Genomic DNA, 22623 nt, shown 5'->3' with positions numbered 1-22623 from the left:
CACTTGCGCAAGGATGTTTTGGCCTTGGAGGGAGTGCAGAGGAGGTTCACTGGGCTGATACCAGAGTTGAGGGGGTTGAGCTATGAGGAGAGGCTGAATAGACTGGGCTTGTACTCGTTAGAGTTTAAAAGTATAAGGGGGGATCTCATTGAGACGTATCAGATGGTGAAAGGGATGGACAGGGTAGAGGTGGAGAGGTTCTTCCTGCTCAAAGGACAGCAGGACTAGAGGGCACAGCCTCAAGATAAAGGGCGGGGGGGTGGGGGGGCTGCAGTTTAGAACAGAGGAACTTCTTCACTTAGGGTGGTGAATCTCTGGAATTCTCTCCCCGTTGAAGTGGTGGAGGCTGCCTCGCTAAATATATTTAAGACGCGGGTAGGCAAGGGGATCAAGGGTTATGGGGAGGAAGCGGGAAAGTGGAACTGAGCCACTTCAGATCAGCCATGATCTTATTGAATGGTAAGGCCGGCTCGAAGGGCTGGATGGCCGACTCCTGCTCCTATTTCTTATGTTCTTTGTCCATCCCTGCTTAACAACAAAGCCAGCTGTGGTGCCACTGTTTTTGTTGCTGATGCTGTTATTCCCTGATAGACTATCTCCCCCCCAACAGTTACAGAGGGGGATGCCCTTGCTGGGCACTTCTTAAACTTTCCTTCTCCTGTATATCCAAGTCTGTTACTACATTTTCACTAGCTCATGTTCTATCTCCATTTTCCTGATCTGAATTTTCCTGATCTAATTCTACTCCTGGGATCCCATCCTCTGCCACATTAGTTTAAATACTCCCCAACAGAACTAGCAAAACCCCTGCAAGGACATTAGTCCCAGCTCTGCCTGGGTGCAGCCCGCCCTGTTTGTACAGGTCCCACCTTCCCCAGAACAGGTCCCAGTGCTTCAAGAATCCAAGTTCCTCCCAGCTTCGCCATCTCTCCAGCCACGTGTTCATTTGGTCTATCCTCTTGTTCCTGCTCTTACTAGCATATGAAACTGGGAGTCATCCTGAGGTTACTACATTTTAATTTGTCTCTCAAGTTTCTGTACTCAGCTTGCAGCTCCTCATCCTGTAGTTGGTACCATGCTGTTCATTGTCCCCAGAATGCCCTGCTATGGACGGTTTTCTCTGTGTGAATAATAAGTGATGAGGTTGATCTATTTAAAATTCTTAGAGGGATTTGGAGACAAGTGCAGTTTGTGTGTGGAATTGGTGCAGATGTCATTGCGACATCAAGCACACACAAGGAAGGATAAGGACAGTGGGCAGTTTGGGTATTGATACAGGACTATGGGGTGGCATAGTGGCACAGTGGGTTAGCACTGGTTTCCTTTCATAAAGGGCATTAGTGAAGCAGATGAGTTTTTGTGGCAATCAGTGATAGTAGTCATGGTCACTGTTACTGAGATGAGCTCTTTGTTCCAGATTTATTTATTAAATTCAAATTCCACTGGCTGCCATGTTGAAATTTGAGTCCATGTCCCCAGATCATTGCCCCAGCCTCTGGATTATTGATCCAGGAGTAGTAGGCCACTCGGCCCCTTGCGCCGCCTCCTCCATTCAATAAAATCATGATTGATCTGATTGCAATCTCAATCCCACATTCCTGCCTCTTCCTCACCCCCGATAATCTTTCATCACCACCACCACCCCCCCCCCGATAATCTTTCACCTCCCTGTTAATCAGAAATCTATCCACCTCTGCCTTAAAAATAGTCAGATTCACTCAGCTCCTACTGCTTTTTGAGGAAGAGAATCCAGAGACATTGGCTGTCTGAAAGAAAAAAAAATTCTCCTCATCATTGTCTTAATGAGCGACCCCTTATTTTTAAACAGTGTACTTCTCGTTCTAGATGCCAGGTACGTACATTCCAAAAGCTGACGGATTGTATCAAACAACATGACCCTTGCTGTTCACAACAAAAAACAAGATACAGACTGTACCCAAACAGCCCATGCTTGCAGAACCCAAAATAACATGCCTTCTTATCTATCCTACTCACCCACTCTGCCACATTCAGAGATCTGTGACTAAGTACCCAAAGATCACCTGTCCCAATATGCCCTTAATTTGTTACTTCTTCCAAAGTGCAGCAGCTCACGCTTATCAGGGTTAAATATCATCTGCCACTACTCTGCCCATCTGATCAACCCATCTATATCTTCCTGTAATCTACAATCTCCTTCACTATTAATGTGCCTGCCAACTTTGCTGTCATCTGCAAACTTGCTTATCATTTCTCTCACTTTATCATCTATATCATTTATGTGTATAGCAATAAGGATTCCAGTGTTGATCCCTGTGCTACACCTTGGGGTTACCATTGACCAGAAACTCAACTGGATTCACCACATAAATAGTGGCTACAAGAGCAGGCCAGAGACTAGGAATACTGTGGTGAATAACTCACCTCCTGACTCCCCAAAGCCTGTCCACCATCTACAAGGCACACGTCTGGAGTGTGATGGAATACTCCCTACTTGTCTGGATGGGTGCAGTTCCAACAGCACTCAAGAAGCTTAATACCATCCAGGACAAAGCAGCCCGCTTGATTGGCACCACATCTACAAACATTCAATCCCTCCACCCCGAGCACTCAGTAGCAGCAGGGTGTACTATCTAGAAGATGCACTGCAGCAATTCACCAAAGATACAAATTCACCAAATGGCGGCATGGTGGCACAGTGGTTAGCATTGCTGCCTCTCAGCGCCAGGGTCCCAGATTCAATTCTGGCCTCGGATCATTGTCTATGTGGAGTTTGCTCATTCTCCCTGTGTCTGCGAGTTTCCTCCCACAGGTCAAAAATGTGCAGGTTAGGTGGATTGGCCATGCTAAATTGACTCTAGTGTCAGGGATATTAGCAGGGCAAATTCATGGGGTTGCGGGAATAGGGCCTGGGTGGGATTGTGGTCAGTACAGACTCGATGGGCAAATGGCCTCTTTAAGAAGATAAAAAATAGGAGCAGGAGTAGGCCTTCGAGCCTGCCCTGCCTTTCAATAAGATCATGGCTGATCTGAAGTGGATCAGTTCCACTTATCTGCCTGCTCCCCATAACCCTTAATTCCCTTATCAATCAGAAATCTATCTACCCGCGACTTAAACATATTCAACGAGGTAGCCTCCACCACTTTAATGGGCAGAGAAGTCCAGAGATTCACTACCCTCTGAGAGAAGAAGTTCCTCCTCAACTCTGTTCTAAACTGCCCACCGCCCCCCCCCACCCCACCCCTTATTTTAAGGCTGTGCCCTGTACTGTGCAATTGTATTACTAACATTCTTAGACAGCACCTTCCAAACTCATGACTACTTCCATCTTGAAGGACAAGGGCAGCAGATAAATGAGAACACCGGCTCCCCTCCAAGCCACTCACCATCCTGACTTGGAAATGTATTGCCATTCCTTCACTGTCGCTGGGTCAAAATCCTGGAATTCCCTCCCTAATGGCACTATGGGTCAACCTACAGAACATGGACTACAGCAATTCAAGAAAGCAGTTCACCACCACCTTCTCATGGGCAACTAGGGATGGGCAATAAATGCTGGCCAGCTAGTGATGCCCATGTCCCATGGTTGAATAAAAAAAATCGCTGGACACCAGCCTTCAGTCACTCAAACAGCCTTTCACCACTAGCCTTTGTGTCCTATTACTAAGCCAATTTCTGATCCTTCTTGCCAAAGTTTCCCTAAATTCCATGTGCTTTAACCTTTTCAATCTCGTGGGATTTGCTAAAATCAACATAAACTACATCAACTGCACTTCCCTCATCCACACACTCAAATCATATTTTTGAAAAATCCTATCAAATTTGTTAGGCATGATCTCCCTCTGACAAAACCATGCTGTCTATCCCGAATCAACCTATGCCTTTCCAAATGGAAATTAATTCCTCCATCAGAATTTTCTCCTGTAGTTTCCCTGCCACTGATGTGAGATTCACCGCTCTCTAATTGCCTGGTTCATCTCTATCACCCTTCTTGAATAGTGGAACCTGTCAGCCCCTGCAATTTCGCCTCACCTCCCATAGCAACCTGGGATGCAATTCATCCGAGCCTGGGGGTTTGTGCATTTTTAAGCCCATCAGAGCCTCCAAAACCTCCCCATTTCTCATGTCAAAATGTGCAATCACCTTACTCCTTTTCCTTTTCTTCTAATTGCTTTACACGCACTGAACCTATTTCAGCGAAACAAAATAAATGATAGCCTTTCATTGGTTATTTCCTTGACTAATCAGCCTGATTTAAATTTCAAACAATGCTTGGCAGTTACTGACAGTTGTCATCAATTGGTGCATTCTCCATGGCAACGCCTCTAACAATCGCATTCCACTTGCCAGCCAATAGCATTCTTACAGTATAAATCTGTTGATTCCCTTGAATGGCATTCTTGATAACTCCTGGTGGGTGCAAAATTCAAAGCTTTGACAAAAACCCTTGTTTCCCAGTATTGCTGAAAAATAAGAGTAAGTATAAATGGGCCATCTTCAGGATGGCAAAATGTGACAAGCTGTGTACATAAGAACATAAGAAATAGGAGCAGGAGTAGGCCGTCTAGCCCTTCGAGCCTGCCCCGCCATTCAATAAGATCATGGCTGATCTGTCGTGGCTCAGTTCCACATTCCCGCCCTCTCCCCATAACCCTTAATCCCCTCACTTATCAAAAACCCATCAACCCGCGTCTTAAAAATATTTAGCGAGGCAGCCTCCACCACTTCAACGGGCAGAGAATTCCAGAGATTCACCACTCTTTGAGTGAAGAAGTTCCTCCTCAACTCCATTCTAAACCGCCCCCCTTTTATCTTGAGGCTGTGCCCCCTAGTCCTACTGTCCTTTCTGAGCGGGAAGAGTCTCTCCACCTCTATCCTATCCATCCCATTCATCATCTTATACGTCTCAATGAGATCTCCCCTCATTCTTCTAAACTCTAACGAGTACAAGCCTAGTTTATTCAGCCTCTCCTCATAGCTCAACCCCCTCAACTCCGGTATCAGCCTAGTAAACCTCCTCTGCACTCCCACCAAGGCCAAAATATACTTGCGTAAGTACGGCGACCAAAAATGCACACAGTACTCCAGCTGCGGCCTCACCAATGCCCTATACAGCCGCAGCAAGACCTCCCTACTTTTATATTCAATTCCCCTCGCTATGAAGGCCAGCATTCCCATTCACCTTCCTGACCACCTGCTGCACCTGCAGGCTGGGTTTTTGCGACTCATGCACAAGGACCCCGAGGTCCCTCTGCACCGTCTCCTGCTCCAGTTTTTCGCCACGTAAGTAATAGTCCTTCCTACCATTATTCCTACCAAAGTGGACCACCTCGTACTTACCAACATTAAATTCCATTTGCCATTTCCTGGCCCATTCGCCCAGCCTATCTAGATCCTTCTGCAGACTCTCCACACCCTCCGCACAATTTGCTGTTCCACCAATCTTGGTGTCAAAGGCAAATTTCGACACCATACACCCGGTTCCCTCCTCCAGATCATCTATATAAATGGTAAATAGCTGAGGCCCCAGCACCGACCCCTGGGGCACTCCACTAGTTACCAACCGCCAATCCGAATAGCACCCATTAACCCCCACTCTCTGCCTCCTATTTGATAATCAATCCTCTATCCACGCTAACACCCTACCCCCAACTCCATGCCCCCTTACGTTCTGCAATAACCTCTTGTGAGGTACCTTGTCAGACGCCTTCTGAAAATCAAGAAAGACCACATCCACCGGCTCTCCTCTACCCACCGCCCTAGACACATCCTCATAGAACTCCAATAAATTTGTCAGACACGACTTCCCCTTAACGAAACCGTGCTGCGTCTGCTCTATCAAGCAATTCCCCTCAAGATGTCTCGCTATTTCCTCCTTGATGACGGATTCTAACATTTTACCTACAACAGACGTTAAACTAACCAGCCTATAATTCCCTGCCTTTTGCCTGGCACCCTTCTTAAACAACGGCGTAACATTAGCCGCTCACGACGTTTGGAACATAACCACCAAGGCATCCACTATCACCTCCGCCATTTCTTTCAGTACCTTGTCTCATTGCTGCGGTTTCTTTTTTTTTTTAACAATTTATCAAAGATTTGGATGAAGGGACCATTGGTGTGGTTACTAAATTTGCTGATGAAACAAAGGTGGATAGGAAAATAAGTTGTGAAGAGGACATGAGGCTACAAAAGGGAATCTGGGTGTCCGAGTGCATGAAAGGGTGAGCGTACAGCAAGTAATTAGCAAAGCTAAGAATGTTGTAGTTTATTGCACAGAGAGTTGAATACATGAGTAGAGAGGTTATACTTCAGTTGTACGAAGTACAGTCTTGCTCTCCTTATTTAAGGAATGGTGTAAATGTGCTGGAAGCAATTCAGCGAAGGTTTACCAGGCTAATACCTGGAATGGATGTGTCGTTCCATGAGGAAAGGCTATGTGGGTTAGGTTTGTATTCACTGGGGTAGAAAAGCAAAAGGCAATTGGATTGATATTGATTGATATGAGTGAGAGATATTGACAGGCTGGATGTGGTGATGTTTCCTCTTGTGGGAGAAGGAGAATGAAGAACCATGTCAGTGTTCTAAAATAATTTAGATTTGGATGATGAAATAATTTTGCTCTGAGCTTCGTGAGAAGCTTGAATTCTCTTCCCCAAAGGATGGTTGAGACGGTGTCTTTGAAAATCTTTCAGGTCAAAGTCAATAGGCTCTTGGTAAGTAAGGGACTGACCGGTTATTGGGGGTTGGCAGGAATGTGAGGTTTAGGTTAAATTAGATCAGGCATGATCTTACTGAATGGTGGAGCAGACTCAAGTAGCCAAGTGGCGGCCTCCTGCTCCTAATGCATATGTTTGATTAGTTTGGGATTGATAAGTGCTTCAAGGTGAGAGCAGGGCAGTGGGAATTAAGGGTTATCAGTTTACTAATTTATTCCAGTATAATTCCCCATTTGAACTGATGCCTGGATTATTAGCAACATAAATACTATGCTACCATACCCACTAATCATTTAACTCTTACTTAACCAAATGTCCTTGTCAACAGAAAGAGCATCAAGAAACTGGTGCTAAAGAGCATGAATAATTCGAGTCTCTGCTCACCTGTACTCTGCAAGGAACCTAACGACCTGGCATCACCTTCTGAATATCCAGAAAACGGGGAGAGGTGAGTACAACTTAGCCTTTTGCTCAACGCCTGTGTTTTGTTTGTTGGGGAGCATGTCCTGAAAGGGGACCTGACCTGGTCTTGGAGTCTCTGCGTACCATGTGCACTCTGCCATAGTCCCTCAGCACAGGCCAGGCAATCTAACAGAATCTCGAAACACCAGGTCGCCTTGTACCTTCTTCATAAGATTCCTAACTGTATGCCTGGAGTACCAGGAGAATTCAGTGTTTCCCCAGCTGAGAGGAAGCGTCCATCCCAGTTGTCCTGTGTAAATCTGGTGCAGTGGGCATAGCATTTCCAGGCACTTGTACTGTCGTGTTCCCTAATGCTTGGCTCAGTGAGTAGATGTGTTGTACCAAACCTGGTTGGGATTGGTGATGGTATCCTCAATTGGCACCAAGTGTGCTCAGTGCACCCAAACAGTGCCAGCCTTCACAAGTCAGACCATCACTAACCCTGAAAATAAAAACAAAATACTGCCCGGTTGGAAAGTTGAAATAAAAACCAAGTGCTGGAAATACTCAAATCTGGCAGCGTTGGTGAAGGGAGAAACAGTTAACATTGTGTCCAATGTGATACTCCTTTGGGACTGAATTACTCACCCCATCGCCTAAACTATCAAACTGACATGGTTCTGCAGAGGAACCTTGATATATAACAGACTAGAAGAGTGGAAGGAATGGTAAAATCACATTCATCGTACTTTTATCCAGTCGGTGCCACTCCCCTGCTCTTATCCCATGCTTTTCTCCTTTTCAAGCATTTAACTTCCTAAAGTCTGGCAAATGGAATTCCAAAGTCTCTTATAAGCATACAAAAGGATGGTAAAAGAAAGGATTAGCCTAATTAGGGATGAAGAAAGGTGTGCAAGCAAATGCAGGAGAAATAGCAGAGGTACTAACCACTTTGCATCCGTCTTCATAAAGGAAGAGGATCTGCCCAGGCCAAGGTGTGAGAAAGGTAACTGACACTCTCAAGGAATTTACAGTGGGGAAGGAGAGGATATTAGGCTATCTTTACTTAGATATGGTCCCAATCTGTTGAGATGTATCCAAGGAGACACAGAAGTGTGTATGGAAGTTTCCGAGACGCCAGTGAAAATCTCCCAGTCTTCTTTAGACATGGGTGGTTCCAGAGGATTGGAGAATTGGGGATTGTTCAAAAAGGGATGCAAGGATAAAGCTGGCTGTTGCAGATTGGTTTGACTTCAGTGGTAAGGAAACCTCTTAAGATCAAGGCCTTTTCTCATTAGTATTCAGTTCCTATTCCAAATCTCAAATTTCAACCGAAGAAACTTCTAGAACCGTTCTGGTATCCAGAAACCTTTGGAAGCTGGCTCCCATCTCCCTCCCTCCTTCACACACAGACTCCAGATAATCAGTGTTTTGGTTCCTCCCCAGTGAGCGGGAATGCCGGCTGGAGAGAGAGGATGATGACCAGCAGGAAGTGAATAAGTGCTACACCAACACCATAGTTAAGCCGATCCCACAGACACCCGAAGGAATGAACTGCATCAAGCACCAGAATTGTGCCATGGATGACACCATCACCGAGATGAACCTGAGGAACAAGTTGCGGAATGGCACGTTGGATGGGAGCAGTGAGGATCCGTGCTTCATCAATGGATCCCTGAATGAGGAGCGGGAATCTGAGATTGACGAAAGTTTGCCCCCTCACCCAGCAGGTGAGTCACTGTGAGGTAGGGAGTTTTCCCACACTTTTCCAACCACAGAACCCCTTTGACCTCCCAAGGATATTGGCAGAACCTGAGGCACATTGTTATTATGTTTAAGAATAAAATCAATTGTTTTGCACAATGGGTACAAATGTACAAAAGCAAATTTATATAAGTATTTTCTATTTCTTACGTATACATTTATTATCATTTAAAGTTTCTCTTATTCAGCAAAATACATAAGTCAATATCAGTGGGACAAGTGATGTTGATTCTGGAATAAAGCTCAGGCTTTGAACTTCTTTAAATAAAAAAAAGTCTGATTCACTGATATCCTTTAAAAGGAAATTTGCTGTGAAGCCAGACAGTGTGCCTATCACATGCGTAATGTGGTGTATGAATTTCAGTGCCAGTGCAGTGTCCCGTATACAGGCCGCACACCGCAATAACTCAATCATATTAAATAGTGCATCTCTTCGGCCGTTCTCAACTAACTAATGCTAGTAAAATTCAGAACAAAATGTCTGACATTAGATATGATTCTGCGATTAGACGGCACTTGCTGAACAATCCCAAGTGTGCTAAGAATTGATTTAGAATTATCCGCCAAACTCATACGGGAGCTCACTCGTTACAAATATTTATATGTCGGAAGCTGTCCTGTGCAGGGAAAAAGATCATGTCCAGCATGAGGCCCTTTTTTTTAAAAAAAAACTAAACTGAAGCATGGAGGGGTATTAGTTTCCTCGTGCATTCTCCAATCAGTCAACACATCAACTATTCGGCACCTTTTGCTCATGTTGATTCTCCCTTTGAAATTTGGCATTCTTCTGTCTGTCCTGATGAGTATAAATAAGATGAAAAGTTTCGATAGCGTGTCTGCCTCTCCTTCAACAATACTCAAAATCTGTTGTCCTTGCTGCTTTGACCTACATGCACTTCACAGTTTTACTGATCTATGAAGTGGACTAGGTAACCTCACAAGAGGTTATTGCAGAAGGTCGAGGGACATGGAGTTGGGGGTAGGGTGTTAGCGTGGATAGAGGATTGGTTGTCAAATAGGAGGCAGAGAGTGGGGGTCAACGGGTGCTATTCGGATTGGCGGATGGTGACTAGTGGAGTGCCCCAAGGGTTGGTGCTGGGGCCTCAGCTTTTTACCATTTATATAGATGATCTGGAGGAGGGAACCGAGTGTAGGGTGTCGAAATTTGCTGATGACACCAAGATTGGGGGAACGGCAAATTGTGCGGAGGGTGTGGAGAGTCTGCAGAAGGATCTAGATAGGCTGGGCGAATGGGCCAGGAAATGGCAAATGGAATTTAATGTTGGCAAGTGTGAGGTGGTCCACTTTGGTAGGAAGAATGGTAGGAAGGACTATTACTTACGGGGTGAAAAACTGCAGCAGGCGACGGTGCAGAGGGACCTAGGGGTCCTTGTGCATGAGTCGCAAAAACCCAGCTTGCAGGTGCAGCAGGTGGTCAGGAAGGCGAATGGGATGCTGGCCTTCATAGCGAGGGGGATTGAATATAAAAGTAGGGAGGTCTTGCTGCAGCTGTATAGGGCATTGGTGAGGCCGCAGCTGGAGTACTGTGTGCAGTTTTGGGCGCTGTACTTATGCAAGGATATTTTGGGCTTGGAGGGAGCGCAGAGGAGGTTTACTAGGCTGATACCGGAGTTGAGGGGGTTGAGCTATGAGGAGAGGCTGAATAAACTAGGCTTGTACTCGTTAGAGTTTAGAAGAATGAGGGGAGATCTCATTGAGACGTATAAGATGATGAATGGGATGGATAGGATAGAGGTGGAGAGACTCTTCCCGCTCAAAAAAGACAGTAGGACTAGGGGGCACAGCCTCAAGATAAAGGGGGGGCGGTTTAGAACGGAGTTGAGGAGGAACTTCTTCACTCAAAGGGTGGTGAATCTCTGGAATTCTCTGCCCGTTGAAGTGGTGGAGGCTACCTCGCTAAATATTTTTAAGACGTGGGTTGATGGGTTTTTGATAAGAGAAGGGATTAAGGGTTATGGGGAGAGGGCGGGAAAGTGGAACTGAGCAGCGACAGATCAGCCATGATCTTATTGAATGGCGGGGCAGGCTCGAAGGGCTAGATGGCCTACTCCTGCTCCTATTTCTTATGTTCTTATGTTCTTAACCTTTCATCTCTAGAAAGCCAGCTGCTGAAGGACAGCACTGTAATCAAATCTTTGCATTTATTCAGTTCAATATTACAAACGTACGTTTCTTACTCAGTATGAGCGTGGCTGGGTAATGAACGCTGACCTTGTCCACAGCAGTCCCATTGTTAAATGGAAAAGACAGGCCACCCAGAGCCATGTGAACTGAGAGAAGTAAAAACCAGGCAATTTAGGGGAATGACTATTGAGGGAATTCCTTTTCAAACCCTTTTAATGATCAAAGCTAGGAGATGAAAAAGCTTTGCAATACTTGTCTCTTACCCAAGTCTGTCATGTTGATTGTGGGAAATCTGTTTGCTAGGCATCGTGCTGACCCGAGTTGGTTACTATACCATCCCCTCCATGGACGAATTGGCCCAGCAGCTAAGCGAGAACGGAGAATGTATCGTGGAGAACTTCACCATCGGCCGCAAAGGTCAGTGCTCAATAAATGATTATACTGGGTGATGGGAAGTCAACAAACTGAGGTTGTAAACTAACTGTATTCAATGCTATTCACAACTCTCCTGAGAATATAAAGCAGTTTATGTGGGGACAGCAAGACCTACCTAACATTCTAGGCTTGGCCTGAAATGGGAAGAAGCATCTCTCACACAGCAGACAATAACCATCTCCAACCAGGGAAAGTCTCTAACCATCTTCCCTTCATTTTCAATGGCATTACCATTGCTGAATCCCCACCATCAATATCCACTGACCAGAAACTCACCTGAACCAGCTACATAAATGCCATGGCTACTAAAGCAGATCAGCGGTTGGGTATATCACCTGACTCCATAAAGCCATTCCATGCAGCACTGCTTGGATGCAATGCTTCAATGAAAAGTCTCATCATCATCATCTTGAAGACAACTCCGATGTGGGCAATATTATTGGCCTTGCCAGTGACACTCGTTCCTGTGAATGAACTGAATGAACAAGAAAGGCCCACTGTTATCTGATTTTGTAACTGTGGACTCTGGTGCAATGGACTACAGTCCCTTGCTCTTTCTTTGAAACCTTTTGCCTCGTTTTCAGTTTTGACAAAGCTGCCATCTCCTGTTCTTCGGTGCTGTAAAGTGGAATCTGTCTGTCAGTGTTGGGAGGGATTGAGGAGGGTGCTTGCTGGGTTGAGAGATTGGTGAGACGGGTTGTGAGAAGGGTGTCTGTGAGAAAAGGGAGCTTCTGCCTAGCACTAACTTGCCTCTTTTAAAATCCAGGTTACGGTTCGGTGTATTTCCCCGGCATTGTGAATCTGACCAACATGAACCTGGATGACATTGTGCACATACGCAGGAAGGAGGTGACAGTTTACCCGGATGATGAGAAAAAGCCCCCTGTGGGTGAGGGCCTGAACAGGTAAACATTGGAGTAGAGCTATTGAGCAATAGCATCTCAGGGAATAGTTTTTGAAATGTGACTAGGATTTAACATTGTCCAGACCTTGGCCCATGTGGGTGGGTGAAATTCAAAGGGGGCTGAAGTTCTCTGGGAGCTTTGGTGAGATCTCATTTCCAAGTGCTAGTTTCAGTATATCAATTAGAAACCACCGAGGAGAGACTGCCAAAACCCTTCATAATTCTGAACACACGTTAAAAAACCCCGAACCTTGTCTGTTCTGAGGCAAACAATCCCAGAATCTTTTGTATCTCCATACAACTGAAGTCACCCATCTTTGGAACACTCCAGTAAATCACATCTACAACTGATACCTTCAGGGATGCAATTCGGTGGGCTCCAGCTAAATGCTCATTCTTTGGGTGAAATATTCAATCTTAAATAGCTAAACTTCAAAAATACTTGATGACTGCAAAACGCTTCTCTCTCTCTCTCTCTCTCTCTCTCTCCCCTTCTCCTCTCTCTCTCTCTCTCCTTCTCTCTCTCTCTCTCTCTCTCCCCCCTTCTTTCCCCCTCCCCCCCTCTTTCCCCCTCCCCCCCTCTCTCCCCCTCCCCCCCTCTCTCTCTGTCTCTTTCTCTCCACCCCCCCACATCTCTCTCTCTCTCTCTTTTCTGTCTCTGAAAAGGCGAGCTGAAGTAACATTGGATGGAATCTGGCCAACCGATAAAACCACTCGCTGCCTGATCAAATCTCCCGAGCGGCTGATGGAGGTGGGTTTTGAGGAACGTTTGGAGAATTCATCCCGGAAGCAGGGAGCCCGTTTCCTGGAATACAGATCTGAAACCGGCTCCTGGGTATTTGAGGTAAGGACTGATTTTGTTGCATTTCATCCTCCGGTTTCCTTTACCCCGTTTGATTAGTGCAAAAATGTCATTGGGTCAAACACTGTCATGCTAGCTGTGAATCAGGGCATGGTTACACGTTGGCTTCCTGCTTAGCTGAGGCTACAGACTGATAGAGATTTGGTTCTGCACCTTCCTGCTCTGCTCCTTTAATTAAAATTTCTGTTCTCCCCATCCCCACAGCAGCTTGCTCTGCTTTATTGCCCTTTGGTTCCTTTCTCCCACCTTGCTGCCTGTTAGAGTGGAACTATAGTGAATCCTGCTCTCTTTCAAACATAGAGACCCAAATATCTTGCAGGGTAAAATATACAAGAGGCACCCTGAGAACCACAGATAATTACCAATTATAAAGAGCCTCCAGTGCACCAAGTGCAAGTTAAAACATGAGGCACGGCCCATAGCAATGTACTGCTCGAACTTCAGTCTGGGTCACTGATGCTTCACCCCACAGATCACTGTCTGCACCCAAAAACATGCAAATTGTGGGCTCAGTGTAAGCGTGAGGTGACAATGAGTTTGGTGAAGTGGAAAACTCTTCACGTAGCTTCCACAGAGGACAAGAAAGCACTCCGTGAATTCTTGCACAGCTCCATTTTAGGTAGAGGGGCTTCTTCTGCAGTGCAAATTGATTTTTAAAAAAATTTCCTGACTCCACAGTACATCCAGTGAGAGACCTGCAGAGAGAGTTGATGCCAGTTCCTGAAGTGTTTAATCTAAATATTTCACTATTGCCTGTATCTCGTCTGTTGTTTTGACAAGACTCCACACTGCAGCTGTATAAGGAGCAGGTGTGCTATTTGTGCAATTTTCTGCTTCCTTTCTTCTCGAGTTTTTTCCTGCATGCTTATTCTCATTCTATCCCTACTGATTCCTCTACTGTATCTCCATTTCTCTACTCTCCCCTGCCTCTCTTCAAAGTCTGGTACTGACCAAAGCAAAGCTGCACTTGGTTTTCACTGTAGGCTAATATGTGATGTCCAGACCGTGTGATATTACCATTGCCATTAATTAACTGTGCTTTCCCCTACAGCTGAAGATGCTCAGGGTAAAGGGAAAAGTCTTGGGGGGGGAGTTTTTGTGTTCGGTGTCTCCATGATGTAAAAAGGCACAGCCATGGTTCAGAAGATTGTGTATTCAGTGATCTGAGACCATCGCTCAGTGCCAGCATTGAGGGGTGCAGCACAGTGTCAGTTTAGAGGCCCTATCTGTTCTCTTAGGTGGATACAAAAGATCCAATGGCCACTGTTCAAAGAAGACCAGACCGTCCTCACCTTCTGACCAATGTTTATTCCTCTACTATCAATAGAACAGGCTACCTGTTCATTATTTCCCTATGATGAATCACTTCTGTGTTCTGTCCAGCTGTGGGCATATCCCCTATGTTTCTACACTAGAACGGTGCCTGCACTACTAAAATATTGATTGGCTGTGAAATGTAGAAATGTAATTCTTACCATTACAATTAACTGAAGCCTCCAGTGGCTGTGCTGCTCTTAAATCATGTCAGAGGCAGTTTTAGAATTACAGAATCCCTACAGTGCAGAAAGATGCCATTTGGCCCATTAAATCTGCACCAACCACAATCGTACCCAGGCCATAGCCCCATTTATTTACCCTGTTGTTCCCCCTGACAAGAGGCAATTTACTAGTGCACTTAACCCGCACATCTTTGGACTTTGGGAGGAAACCCATGCAGACACAGGGAGAACATGCAGACTCCACTTAGACAGTGACCCAAGCCAGAAATTGAACCTGGATCCCTCGCGTTCAAGCAGCAGTGCTAACCACTGTGCCACCTTGCCGCCGTGTGTGCTAGTTGTAGGAATGCCCTTCTTTGCAAAACAACTTCTCTTCTGGCTGCGTGCCTTCTGCTGTAGGCAGCTGCTACTTGGAGCTAACCTTTTAATCCTTGCCTTCCCCATCCCAGGTGACACATTTTTCCAAGTATGGGCTGCAGGATTCAGATGAAGAGGACAATGAGCCTTCGAAGGCTGAAACCAAGAAGATGAAAACGGTGGCTCTTCCTACTGAACCACCAGCACCAGTCTGCAAGCCTGTCAAACCGCTTATGGAGGTAATACCACACCAAACTCTACTGCTGGGTTACGTGTAACTCCTTCCCAACAGACACCCTCCCAGTGGAATTCTGTCTGCCGCATTCCCTCATTCATTTACTCCATGCTCATCTCCACTCTATCGACGTACCTTTATACAGCATGCTTTGTGAAGGTCAGATCCACATTGGACGCTGCAGTCCTGCTGAGTGAATTCTCCCAGACTTCAGGACTCCCACATAATGGTCCAGGAAATGCAAACCAATGCTTCTGCCTTCCTGCTGAGTCAGCCATCACTGTTAGCGAACGAGTCTCTTAAATCAAAAGGTTGAGAATTCAAGTTCTACTCCAGAGACTTGAGCAGCTAATTCAGGTTGACAGTCCAGTGCTGCACTGAGGGAGTGAGCTGAGGCCCTGTCCACTCTTTCAGGTGGCTGTAAAAGATCCTGGGGCACTGTTTGAAAGTAGAGTCAGGTGTTCTCCCTGGTGTCCTGGCCCCATATTTATCTATTAGCCGCCAGTGCTGAAAAAGCTGGTCTAGCTGTTTTAGCATTTGTGCGTGTGAGATCTTGCTATGTATCAATATCCATGTTCTGGACATTGACATAGAATAGAATAGAATCCCTACAGTGCAGAAGGAGGCCATTCGGCCAATCGAGTCTGCACCAACCACAATCCATCCAGGCCCTTTCCCCGTAACCTCACATATTTTCCTCACTAATGCCTCTAACTTATGCGTCCCGGGACACTGAGGGGCAATTTAGCATGGCCAATCCACTTAACCTGCACATTTTTGGACTGTGGGAGAAAACTGGAGCATCCGGAGGAGAGACAAGGAAGAACATGCAAACTCCACACAGACGATGACCCAAGCCGGGAATTAAATCCCAGTCCCTGAACATGTGAGGAAGCAGTGCTAACCACTGCAACCATGCCGCCCTTGAAATGTAACCAGTGGCTTTAAAGTGCTTACTGATGTTCTGACATCGTGAAGGCACTTACAGGAAAGTGAATTTTTTATTTTTTTCAGAAAATGGAAACTTCAATCTTTTGTTCTTTTCTTCCCCAGTTTTGAGTATAAAAGAATGAGTGTCTCTCCCTGCTTTCACTCTGCTGATGTGAGCCTGAGTTCTCTCTCTGTAACCTAATGGAGTCTGACTTCTCCCTAGAACACTCTGCTGCAGCAGATGGGACGTGTGGCTGAGCTCGACAGCGACATGGCTGACATCACCCAGGAGCCTGTGCCAGACAGTTTCTTGGATGAGGATATAACAGAGGAACAGGACCCCGTGTCTGCTTCTAGCAACATTGCATCCAGCTTAGGCATCAACCCCCATACTCTTCAGGTAATCAATTCTGAATGACAGTGCTGGGGGCCAGGCATGTTCTGCTGTGGTACTCCCAGATGTTGGGGTCACAGTACATAACATACGAACAAGGAGCAGGAGAAGGCCATTCAGCCCCTCAAGCCTCAATCTGCATCCTGCCCACCTCTGATAACCAATCATCCCCTCGATTCCCAAGAATATCCACCTCTGCCTTAAAAACATTCTAAGACCCTGCTTCCATCACCTTTTCAGGAAGGGAGTTCCAGAGACTCACCACCCTCAAACAAATTTTGCCTCATCTCTGTTTTAAATGGGCAACACATTTTTAAACAGTGACCCCAAGTTCTAGATTCTCCCTCAAAAGGACACAACCTCTCCACATCCACCTTGTTCAATACCACTCAGGATTTTACATGTTTTAATCAAGTTGCCTCTTACTGTTCTAACTCCAGCAGATACAAACATCGCTTGTCCAGCCCTTCCTAATAAGACAGCCCCACACATTGTATTAGTCTGGTAAACCTTCCCTGAACTGCTTCCAACACATTTATATCCTTCCTTAAATAAGGTAACCAATACTTTACACAATACTCCAGGTATGGTCTCACTAGTGCTCTACAACTGAAGCATAATCTCCCTACTTTTATATTCCATCTTTGCAATAAATGATAACATTCTATTAGATTTCTAACGACTTGCTGTATCTGCATATGAGCCTTTTGTGATTTATGCATTAGGACTCCCAGATTCCTCTGCACTTGAGTTCTGCTATCTCTCACCATTTGGATCATGTGTGTCTGTTTTATTCTTTCTGTCAAAATGGACAATTACACATTTTCCCACATTGTTCCGTATGCCAGATCTTTGCCTGTTTGCTTAACTTTTTGTAGCCCCATGTCCCCTTCACAAACTTACTTTACTCCTATCTTTATGTCACCAGCAAATTTGACAACGTTCCTTCACCCAAGTCACTTAATATAAATTATAAACAGTTGAGCTCCCAGCACTGATCCTTATGGCACAGCACTCATTACATCCTGCTAACCAGAAAATAACCCATTGTCCATACTCACTGATTCCTGTTTGCCAGCCAGTCTTCAAACCGTGCCAATATATACCTCTAGAACATGAGCTTTTATTTTCCTCAACGACCTTCGATTTGATACCTTATCAAATCTCAGTGCAGCATCCGCAGTTCCCCTTTATCTGCAGCACGTACCGCTTCCTCAAAGAAGTCCAATAAGTTGGTTTCCTTTTCACACAATCATGTTAACTCTGCCTGATTGCATTGAATCTTTCCAAGTCCCTGCTATAACTTTAAGAATAGCTTCTAACGTTTTCTCAATGACAGATGTTAAGCTAACTGGCCTGCAGTTTCCCACATTCTGTCCCCCTCCCATTTTGAATAAAGGAGTTACATCTGCTATCACTCAATCTAATGGAACCTTCCCCCAGTCTAGGGAGTTTTGGAAAATTAAAGCCAATGCATCAGAGTGGAGCAAAGTGAAGCAGATAGCAGCTGGACCTTGGACCTTGCCCATTGTTTAGTTTACAGACCACTGTATTCTGAGCGGTATGAACCAAGAGCCACTCGGTCCACCTAGCTGTATTTCCTGATCTGTTACTAACTTACCTGCCAGGACAGAGTTGCAGAATGACATTTGGTGTCCTTACTGCATCACTGGGAGATGGAGGCTGGGAAGAAGATTGTTCTTACTCCAGGTTCTAGTGAGGCTTTCCTGGGAGATGGATGTATAGGGTGAGAAAAGATATGGTTTTATCTGACTTCCATATTTGCTTCCCTGGCTAGCCTGTGAAGTATGTTAGAGAGTCTGACAGTCACCTAATTGTTTAACAAAAGAGCCCTTTTATATGTTGTGGCGATGAGAGAGTCACTGGCAAGGCCAGATTTAATGCCTATCCTTTGTTGCTCTGAGAAAGTGATGGACAGTCTCACTGATTTAATGCAACTAAGTGACTGACTTAATGGGTCACTTCAGAGGGTAGCTGGCATTGGATTGAAGTTGTATACAGCCCCAGGCCAGTTAAGGACCAGCACATTTCCTTCCCTAAAGGAACAGGGGTGAGCTACTCAGGTTCTGACAACTTCATGATCACTTTTAGTGATCCCAATTTTTGATTAAAAATTCCCAAACAGCCAGGTGGGATTAAAGCCCATGCTCTCCGGATCACTAGTCCACTATGCCACCCCACCTGTTGCAACTGCAGTGAAACTATTTAACCTGTACTAGAATCTCAAATCTAAGCCTGTTTTCTGTGCTCTCTGCCCCTCCAGGTAATGAAGGCCTCACTTTTTAGTGAAGATGAGGAAGTGGACGGAATGCAGGATCACCGCTTTGCACAGCGCACAGCTGAAGAGGGTTGCGAGAGGGTGTTAGCGCGGCAGGCTTTGCAAAGATCAAGGGGCTTGGGTAAATACTGTTCTCAATTCAAAACTTTAAGACTGGGGCAATTGAGTAGAGATAGTAGAACAGATTGTCACTGGTTTTGCCCAAGCTGTCTGAAATTGTCACGTGGATTCAACAAAAATGCTGTTCTAAGCATCAGACAGTTTAAAGGGAACATTACTCTGAATCTAACCCCATGCTGTATCTGTCCTGGGAGTGTTTGATGGGGTTCAGCGTAAAGATTCCAGGCTAAATGGTAGGACTCTGAAGAGTGCAGTTGAACAGAGGGATCTGGGAATACAGGTACAGAATTCCCTAAAAGTGACGTCACAGGGGGATAGGGTCGTAAAGAGTGCTTTTGGCACATTGGCCTTTATAAATCGGAGTATCGAGTATAAAAGTTGGAGTGTTATGGTAAGGTTGTATAAGGCATTGGTGAGGTCGAATTTAGAGTATTGTGTACAGTTTTGGTCACCTAGTTATAGGAAGCATGTAAATAAGGTTGAAAGAGTGCAGAGAAGGTTCACAAGGATGTTGCTGGGACTTGAGAAGCTGAGTTACAGAGAGAGATTGAATAGGTTAGGACTTTATTCCCTGGAGCATAGAAGAATGAGGGGAGATTTGATAGAGGTGTATAAGATTTTGAAGGGTATAGATAGAGTGAATGCAAGCAGGCTTTTTCCACTGAGGTTAGAGAAGGAAAAAACAGAGGGCATGGGTTAAAGGTGGAAGGAGAAAAGTCTAAAGGGAATATTAGAGGGGGGCTTCTTCATGCAGAGAGTGGTGGGAGCGTGGAATGAGCTGCCAAATAAAGCGCTAAATGCAGGGTCACTTTTAAGAAAAGCTTGGACGGGTTCATGGATGGGAGGGGTACAAAGAACAATGCAGCACAGGAAACAGGCCCTTCGGCCCTACAAGCCTGCGCTGCCCATTTTAATATTCAGTGAGTGCCTCCATTCCAATCCTCCTACCTACAACTTTTGTCTGTGGAGGGATATGGTTCAAGTGCAGGTCAGTGGGACTAGGCAAAAAATGGTTCGGCACAGACAAGAAGGGCCAGAAGGCCTGTTTCTGAACTGTAATTTTCTATGGTTTCTAAGAGACAATTACTTTGATACATTGCTTCCCATGGGGTCAGGTGTTGTTCAGTTTTCATAGCAGTGCACCACATTTCATTTTCTGGAATTGAATTTCATTGACTTGGTAAAATGAGAATCTTCTGGCTGTTAGCAATGCATTGTAACCATTAGAATGCTCACTCTGTCTGGAAGGTGATTGTGAGGCAGGATACTTAACTTATTCTCGTTGAATTTGTTCCAGGTGGAGGCCTATTTAATTGCAGCTTTGCCAAATCACTTCTACCTAGCTGTGGGCAGCAGGAGTCGAGGCGTTTTCGATCTTCTGCCAGCGTGGAGGCTCTTCGCTCACCATTGCTTCACTCCTGGCCGGTGGCAGGCCAGCTACCCTCTGCCTTTGCCATTTCCAGCCACCCACCTGAGGTGCAGCTGAAGACGGTAGGAATTAGGCGGCAGCAGAGCCTAGTGCCTTTGAAAGAGTCAGTTACCAATGGCAAAGGAAAGCTCCTGATGGACATGGCCCTTTTTGCTGGGCGTTCATTCCGGGTTGGGTGGGCACCCAATTGCACACTGTGTCACAGTGGGGATCAGCTGTGCTCTACGACAGAGGAGGATTCTGATCCATGCGACATGGAGTATAACTTCTTTCCAAAACCTACAAAGATCAAACAGTAAGTAACGGAAATTGCTGAGGCTTTGAGTCTGATTGTGAAATGTTAATATTCATTTGAACTCAGGTACTCAGTCAGACATTGGTGACGTTATTGGCTCCAGCACTGCTAGAATTGTTTGTTCAATTCTGTCCTTTCTGCTCCATCTACCCCATACCTCACCTTTTACTCCATCATTGGCAACTGTACCTTCAGTTTCCTCAGCTTTAAGCTCTGAGAAGTTGCTCCTTAAATCCGAGCTCTTAGTCATTGACGTAGCTCAGTGTTATTTTGTATTCCCATATTAGAGATGTGAAATGCTGGTTATTGTGGTGTCTGATCAAACTTGTCAAGATCTGGAGTGAAAATGTTGAAACAGGAGGGAAGGCCTCCTGGAAAGGCAGTGGGGTATTTGATAATTTCAGGCAGTCACCGAATCCTAGATAATGTTTAATTTTAACACATTGCAAGGTACCATGGGCAGCAGGAAACTGACTTGACCAGGTTTGCTGTTTTCTTTTGGTGTTTGCGATAATCAGCAAGCCAGGAACGAGCTTCCACTAGTGGCTAAATGAAGCACCCTAAACCCTCTGCTGAACTTTCCCAGGGGGCAGTCTTCACTGACTGCCCCCCGTTACCTTCTTCCCCCCTTTTATCAAAATTAGACTACCCAAGCGCTGCCCTAACCTTGTTGCTAGCGGTGGATCAGTCAGTCTCACTCTCACCAACTGCGTCAGAACGCTGTAAAGCCCTTAGCTCAGAATCCAGGCCAATACTCTTACTCCAGGCTGAGGAAACACAGGATGAGAGGTCAAACAGAGAGCCCTGCATTCTCTCAGTCTCCTCTTGCCTCCATCTCTCTCCACAGTGAATGGAAAAACCTTCAACATCCCACTTGCATTCCCAAATTCCCTAACAAACTTCTCCCAAAGCTGCTACTGAATTTTTTTTAGTTGGTTTAGCTCCCAGGAGGTTACACTCCCTGCCCACCATCACAGTGAATAGTTTTTGTTTTGGTACCAGGGAGTAATGAGGTTGAAAATTCCTGAACAGAAAATTAAAATCCTTCCAGCAAGGAACCTGCAATCTTACGCAGCCTGGCCAACAAGTAACTGCAGTCAGTGTCCAACCTTAATGCCTTCAGACACCACAAATGTATGCTATGTGGTAGCATTGTCCACATCCTAAAGCTATAAGAGGGAGTGTGGGGGAAACCTTGACTGCACAGTCAGACTGAAGTGCCTGAAGGTGATTCATCTCGTTGTGTTGAGTGGTCATTGCCTTGAGTGCTACAAGTATTGGGAAGACCAAGGTGTCATCCCCATTTTCCATTGTGCAGAGAGTTGATAGCACAGCAGCAGGCCCTTTGTCCCATCTGCTCCATTTCCCTAACCTCCGCTCCCGATTTATTACAAACTAATGTGCATCTGGAGAGGGAATCAGTCATTTAATAATGCTGGAGGACTGGGCTCAGTATTTTGCACAGTAAGAAGTCTCACAACATCAGGTTAAAGCCCAGCAGGTTTATTTGGTAGCACGAGCCATAAGCTTTTGGTGCGCTGCCCCTTCATCAAGTTAGTGGGGGTTCTGTTCACAAACAGGGCACATAAAGACACAAGCTCAACTTATAAAATAATGGTTGGAATGCAAGTCTTTACAGGTAATCAAAGACTTGCATTCCAACCATTATTTTCTAAATTGACTTTGTGTCTTTATATGCCCTGTGTGTGAAATGAACTCCCATTAACCTGATGAAGGGGCAGCGCACCAAAAGCTTGTGGCTTGTGCTACCAAATAAACCTGTTGGACTTTAACCTGATGTTGCGAGACTTCTTACTGTGCTTATCCCAGTCCCATGGCGGCATCTCCACTTCT

The 22623-nt window shown here is 45.5% G+C and overlaps 1 protein-coding gene across 3 annotated transcripts in view; it reads left to right on the top strand.

The window, feature by feature from the left end:
- Positions 1-22623, top strand: part of nup98 (nucleoporin 98 and 96 precursor) — a 107747-nt gene that overhangs the window by 64671 nt on the left and 20453 nt on the right. For all 3 annotated transcript variants that reach the window (XM_080197732.1, XM_080197733.1, XM_080197731.1), the window contains 9 exons: positions 7028-7147; positions 8548-8831; positions 11314-11427; positions 12212-12350; positions 13016-13193; positions 15160-15306; positions 16456-16632; positions 18911-19046; positions 20343-20769. In XM_080197732.1, the coding sequence (XP_080053858.1) occupies positions 7028-7147; positions 8548-8831; positions 11314-11427; positions 12212-12350; positions 13016-13193; positions 15160-15306; positions 16456-16632; positions 18911-19046; positions 20343-20769 (1722 nt within the window). The remainder of the gene's footprint in view (positions 1-7027; positions 7148-8547; positions 8832-11313; positions 11428-12211; positions 12351-13015; positions 13194-15159; positions 15307-16455; positions 16633-18910; positions 19047-20342; positions 20770-22623) is intronic.

The sequence above is a fragment of the Carcharhinus amblyrhynchos genome, chromosome 10, assembly GCF_965287045.1.
Source record: "Carcharhinus amblyrhynchos chromosome 10, sCarAmb.v2.hapA, whole genome shotgun sequence".
NCBI lineage: Eukaryota > Metazoa > Chordata > Chondrichthyes > Carcharhiniformes > Carcharhinidae > Carcharhinus > Carcharhinus amblyrhynchos.
Note: the sequence above shows the minus strand (reverse complement) of the source record. Positions and strands in the feature narration are given on the sequence as shown.